General features: G+C 63.6%; 2 protein-coding genes across 2 annotated transcripts in view; both read left to right on the top strand.

Moving 5' to 3' along the window:
• PNPLA6 (patatin like phospholipase domain containing 6) overlaps positions 1 to 2,010 on the top strand; it is a 25,377-nt gene extending 23,367 nt beyond the window's left edge. Inside the window, exon 35 of the mRNA XM_026867504.1 lies at positions 1,981 to 2,010. The gene's annotated coding sequence lies outside the window, so the exon portion shown is untranslated. The remainder of the gene's footprint in view (positions 1 to 1,980) is intronic.
• Positions 885 to 5,045, top strand: LOC113490894 (rho GTPase-activating protein SYDE1-like). The gene is made up of 6 exons (XM_026867502.1): positions 885 to 1,563; positions 2,353 to 3,096; positions 3,177 to 3,391; positions 3,482 to 3,608; positions 3,703 to 3,860; positions 4,701 to 5,045. The coding sequence occupies exons 1-6, from the start codon at positions 885 to 887 to the stop codon at positions 5,043 to 5,045; spliced, it is 2,268 nt and encodes a 755-aa protein (XP_026723303.1).
• Positions 5,046 to 5,233: the final 188 nt, after the last annotated feature.

Raw genomic sequence — 5,233 nt, 5'->3', positions numbered from 1 at the left:
AAGGGATCCCCCCATCACCCTGGGGTCCTGTACCCCAAAGAAGAAACCTCTCCCATCACCCTGGGGTCATTTCTGGACCCCTCAAGAAGGAAGGGTCCTGTACCCCAAAAAAGAGATTCCCCCGTTACCTTGGGGTGTCTTCTGCCCCCCCAGGTTGGGACCCCGCAAGGAAGGGACCCCCATCATCCCGCGGTGCCTCCAGCCCCCCAAGGAAAGAGCCCCTTTCACCCCAGCTCCCTCTGTGCCCTCCATGAATCGGGGTGTCCCCCACCCTCGGGTCCCTCCAGCCCCTACCCCACATGTCTGGGGGTGCCCCACAGCAAACCACAGCTGTGGCATCAATGGGGGGGGGATCCTGGGGGTCTGTGGGGTGCCATGGGGCGAGCACCTTGCTGTGGGTGCTGGGAGATTGGGGGTGCACAAGGCAGAGGAGATTGGGGTGCCCAAGTTGGAGGGATGCAGACACCTGGGCGGGGACACACACCCACCCACGAATTGGAGGGGGGGTGTGCAGGGAATTGGGGTGCACATTTGGGGGGACCCCCCTGTGTGTGGGAGCCCGGGGAGAGGGGCAGAGCACGGAGCCAAAGGGCACGGGCAGAGCCATCCCCGTCCCCGTTGGGGTGCAGCCCTGTCCTTATTGGGGTGCAGAGGGGTTCGGCTGTGCCCCCCTCCCCAAGCCCTGCCGGGGGGTGGGAGCGCGGCCACGGGCCCGTCCGGCTGTAAATAACCGGAAATCCCGCTTGGCAAGGGGCTGCGCACACCCGCCTGCGCTCACCGACACCGGGAAACGGGGGTCCCGTCCGTCACGGCCACGGGTTTGGGGTGACAGCAGTGGGTGACCTGGCTCAGAGCGGTGGGGGAAGATGAGAGGGGGGGTCCCCATGTCCCAGTGGGCTCCCCAGTGGTGTTTTGGGGACCCTCACCCCAGCTTTTTTCCTTCCACAGAGCATCCCCCGCCGAGCTCCGATTCTCCGGTGACCCCCGAGGTGGCATCGGTGGAGCCGGTACCGGCAGCATCCCGCAAGCAGAATTGGGCCCGTTTTTCCTGCGGCAGCCGCCCGCTGCCTCCCAAATCCTCCCCGGATCCTCCGTTAGACACCGGTGAGTCGGACCCTGTCACCATTGAGCAGCTCGGTGAGGAAGACGTGGAACCGGCGGAGGAAGCTGAAACGGTGACCAGCTCCGGGGAGCTGGGTGGTCCAGGTAGGAGCCCTGGACACGGCGCGTACCTGCAGAGTTTGGAGCGGAGCAGCCGGCACTGGGTGCTCTCATCCGTGAAGGGATCGGGGCTGGAAGAACCCGGCGGCGGAGCCGAGGCGGATGCCGGCGCGTCAGGCAGCGAGGGTGAAATTTGGTACAACCCCATCCCCGAGGATGAGGACCCTCAGCTTGGGAGCTCCTGGAAAACGTGGGACCGAGGCAACCGCGACGCTGAGAGGGTCCGTGGCAGCGAGTCCCCCCCGAAGATGGGGAGGGAGGAGCCCCTCCGGGGCGGCCTGGGGACAGCAGAGAGCTCCAGCCGGGCAGAGGAGCCGGGAGCCAGCAGGACCCAGGCGTGCGGTGAGGGGCGGCTGCGGGTCAGAGAGAGGGGGGACGGTGGTGGCCCCTGGTCCCCTGCAGTCCTTGTCCTCCTGTCCCCCCCCGTCTCCCCATCTGCTGCACCCTGGGATCTTTGTTCTTTCTCTGTCCCCCGTGAGGTCTCCTGGTCCCCAAAGTTGATGGTCCCTGTCCCCAGTGTCCCCCAGACCCCATGTCCCTGTCCCCTCGGATGGTGTCATCCAGATCCTGTGGTCCCTGTCCAGTGGTTCCTGTCCCTTCCCAGTCTCCCTGGACGGTGTCCTTTGAACCTCACCATCCCTGTCCCCAAGGATGTCCCCAAGACCACACAGTCCCTGTCCCCGCTCCAGGACATTGTCCCCAGGCCCCACAATTCCTGTCCCCTCTTCATCCTCCATAAGAGTCCCCAGACTGCACAGTCCCTGTCCCCCACCCCTGGGCACTGTCCCCAAGACCCCACAGCCCCTGTCCCCAGCCTCCAGGACATTGTCCCCACCCCAGGGTGTCCCAGCTCCCACAGTCCCAACCACCACAGTTGTTCCCAGCCCCCGACAGTTCCTGTCCCCACTTCATCCCCCAGGAGAGTGTCCCCAAGACCCCACAGCCCCTCTTCCCACCCCAGGGGAGTGTCCCCAGACCCCCACAATCCCTGTCCCCACCCCAGGACATTGTCCCCATCCCACAGGAGCCTCCCTCCATCCCACAGCACTTCCCACAGAGCAACCCCCAGCCTTCCCAGTGCCCCCCCAGAACCCCACTGACCCCTTTCCTCCCCGCCCCCTCCTACTACAGGGAAGATGCCGATCCCATGCGTGAGCTTGGGGACGGGCCTGACCCCTCCCTCACCCCCCGCCAGCCCCAAAAAGGGCCGTTCTCTCAACAAAGTGAAATCCCCCGGTACCGTCCGTCGCCTCTCCATGAAGATGAAGAAACTGCCGGAGCTACGGAGGAAGCTGAGCCTTCGCAGTCCCCGTCCCCGGGGCCAGGACGGCGGCACCTCGCCCTCGGAAACCCGCAAGGAATCCAGCAATGTCATCAGCCGCTACCACCTAGACAGCAGCGTGGCTTCACAACCGGGGCTACCACGAGCCAAAGCGGCCGGCAAAGGCGGCTACTTAAGCGACGGCGACTCCCCGGAGCTACCGGCTAAAACCGGGGCACGTACCGAAGCGGAGGATGGGGAAAGTGGGCTGGACGTGGGCGCTTTCCGCCCCTACAGCTGCGGGGAGACACCGCCGCGGTGCGGGCAGCACATTTCGGGGTTGGTGAGCGTCCACCTCCATGGCGTGAGGGACCTGAAGCCGCCGCGGGCCGAAGCCCGGGAGGTTTTTTGCGTCTTGCAGGTAGACGCGGCCAACCGGGCTCGCACGGCGTTGCTGCCCTGCAAGACGGCGTTCCTCGGCCTCAACCACACCTTCAACCTCGAGCTGGAGGGTGCCCGGCACCTCAAGGTGATTGTTTTTTCCTGGGATCCCACCTCCTGCCGCAACCGTCTCTGCTGCCATGGCACTGTGGTCCTGCCGCACATTTTCAGAGGTACAACCGAGGGTTGGGGGGTGGTTTGGGGTTTTGGGGTGACTCCGGGTCGTTGTTGTCGGCACCGTTTGGCTCCGTAGGTTGCCGGGCCCAGCAGCTGGCGGTGAGGCTCCAACCTCGTGGTGTTCTCTACTCCAAATTCACCTTGGTGGAGCAGTGGGACAGTCCCGGGGAGCGGGAACCCCGTGTTTTCGGCGTAGAGCTGGGCCAACTGGTGGAGAGGGAGAAAACGGTCACCAAAGTGCCGCTGCTCATCCAGAAATGCGTTGCCGAAATCGAGAAACGAGGCTTGAAGGTGAGCGGGAGACTTGTGGTGACGGTTACAGGCTGTGGGGGTGGTAAATAAACACCCCCAAACGGCGGTGACGATTGTTCCTGTTGGCAGGTGGTGGGGTTGTACCGGCTCTGCGGTTCGGCCGCCGTCAAGAAGGAGCTTCGTGACGCTTTTGAGAGGGACAGCGCGGCCGTGACGCTCTCGGAGCAGCTTTACCCTGACATTAATGTCATCACGGGTGGGTGCTCGCCCCCGGGGGGGTGCCCCGAGTGTCCCCGTGGGCCCACGGTGATGGTGCCTCCACCCTCCCTGACGTGTCGCCTCATCCGCAGGGATCCTGAAGGATTTTCTGCGGGAGCTGCCCACGCCGCTCATCACCCCCACGCTCTACCACGTGGTGCTGGAGGCCATGGCCAAGCGACCCCCCCGTGGCCCCCCAGGAGAGCGGGATGCAGTCACCCTGCTCGACTGCCTGCCCAGCGTGGAGAAGGTGGGTGCTCAGCACTAAATAAAGGGGATGTCCAGCACCAAAAAAGGGGGTGCCCAGTGCCAAAAAGAGGGTGTCTGGTGCCAAAAAACGATGTCCAGTGCCAGAAAAGGGGGTGTCTGTTGTAAAAAAAGGATGTACAGTGCCAAAAAAGGGGTGTCCGGTGCCAAAAAAGGGTGTTCAGTGCCAAAAAAGGAGGGTGCCTAGTACCAGAAAAGGGTACCCAGCACCAAAAGGTGCATGTCCAGTGCCAAAAAAGGGTTGTCCATTTCCAAAAAAGGGGTGTCCAGTGCCAAAAAAAGGGGTGTCCAGTGCCAGAAAAGGCTGCTCAGTGCCATAAAAGGGGGTGTCCTGTGCCAGAACAGGGGTGTCTGGTGCCAGAAAAAAGGGTGTCCAGTGCCAAAAAAGGGGTGTTTGGTGCCAAAAAAGCATGTCCAGTGCCAAAAAGTTGGGTGTCTGGTGCCAAAAATGGAGTGTCCGGTGCCAAAAAGGTGGGTGCCCAGTGCCAAGAAAGGGCTTGCCCCCCTCTGGTGAGGGATTAAGGGGGGCCCATGGTCTCCCCCCATCCCAGCTTGCCGCTGCAGCGTCCTTATTTCTTGACCTGTGTCACGGGACACATCCCCATGTCACCTCCCTCCTCAGGACCCCCCCAGGCATTTTTCGGGGGGGGGTTATATCCCCCCACTATCTAACGCTTTATTTTCACCCCCACATCTGCTGGGTCCATCCACAGCCAAATCCCTCCAGGGCGAGTCCCTTCGGCTCGGTTTTGGGGTGCGGGGTTGTGGGAACGTAAGGGTGACATCAGAGAGCGTCCCCGCTGAGGCCGCTTTGTCCCCGCAGGCCACCTTGACGAGGCTCCTGGACCACCTCAGCCTGGTGGCCTCTTTCCACGACTTCAACCGCATGAACTCGCAGAACATCGCCGTCTGCTTCGGGCCTGTCCTGCTCACCCAAACCCAGGAGCCCCGGCGTGCCGCTGCCGCCGCCCGCAGCTTCGCCCACAGCGAGGACATCGCCAGCGCCGTTGACTTCAAGAGGCACATCGAGGTGCTGCACTACCTGCTGCAGGCCTGGCCGGGTGAGCGGAGCAGAGCGGGGGGCACGCGCACCTGCACCTCCCTATTTTTGGGGAGGGGGGGGGCTCTGTGCAGGGCCACTGCCTGGGCTGCTATTGGGGGGAGCTGATCTGGGGGTTCGGGACCACCCACCATGGGCCACCGTGCTCAGCGGCTCTTCCAGGGGTCTGTGACCCCCAAATGGCTGCTTTTGGGGGGGCTCCCCAGGCCTGGAATGGGTCTGTGACCCCCCACCCCACATGCCACAATCCCCGGCAGCTGTTCCAGGGGTCTGTGACCCCCCAACATTGCTGCTCT

The sequence above is a fragment of the Athene cunicularia genome, unplaced genomic scaffold (assembly GCF_003259725.1).
Source record: "Athene cunicularia isolate RWA unplaced genomic scaffold, athCun1 SCF_60, whole genome shotgun sequence".
Lineage (NCBI taxonomy): Eukaryota > Metazoa > Chordata > Aves > Strigiformes > Strigidae > Athene > Athene cunicularia.
This window is presented reverse-complemented; position numbering and strand designations above follow the sequence as displayed.

What these genes read in the sequence shown, in the direction of transcription:
- LOC113490894 (XM_026867502.1), top strand. Translation starts at nt 885, where the DNA reads ATGTCCCAGTGGGCTCCCCAGTGGTGTTTTGGGGACCCTCACCCCAGC. An exon ending in TCGAGAAACGAGGCTTGAAG is followed by an intron (nt 3,392 to 3,481) that starts GTGAGCGGGAGA and finishes TCCTGTTGGCAG; the next exon opens with GTGGTGGGGTTGTACCGGCT. An exon ending in TGACATTAATGTCATCACGG is followed by an intron (nt 3,609 to 3,702) that starts GTGGGTGCTCGC and finishes CCTCATCCGCAG; the next exon opens with GGATCCTGAAGGATTTTCTG.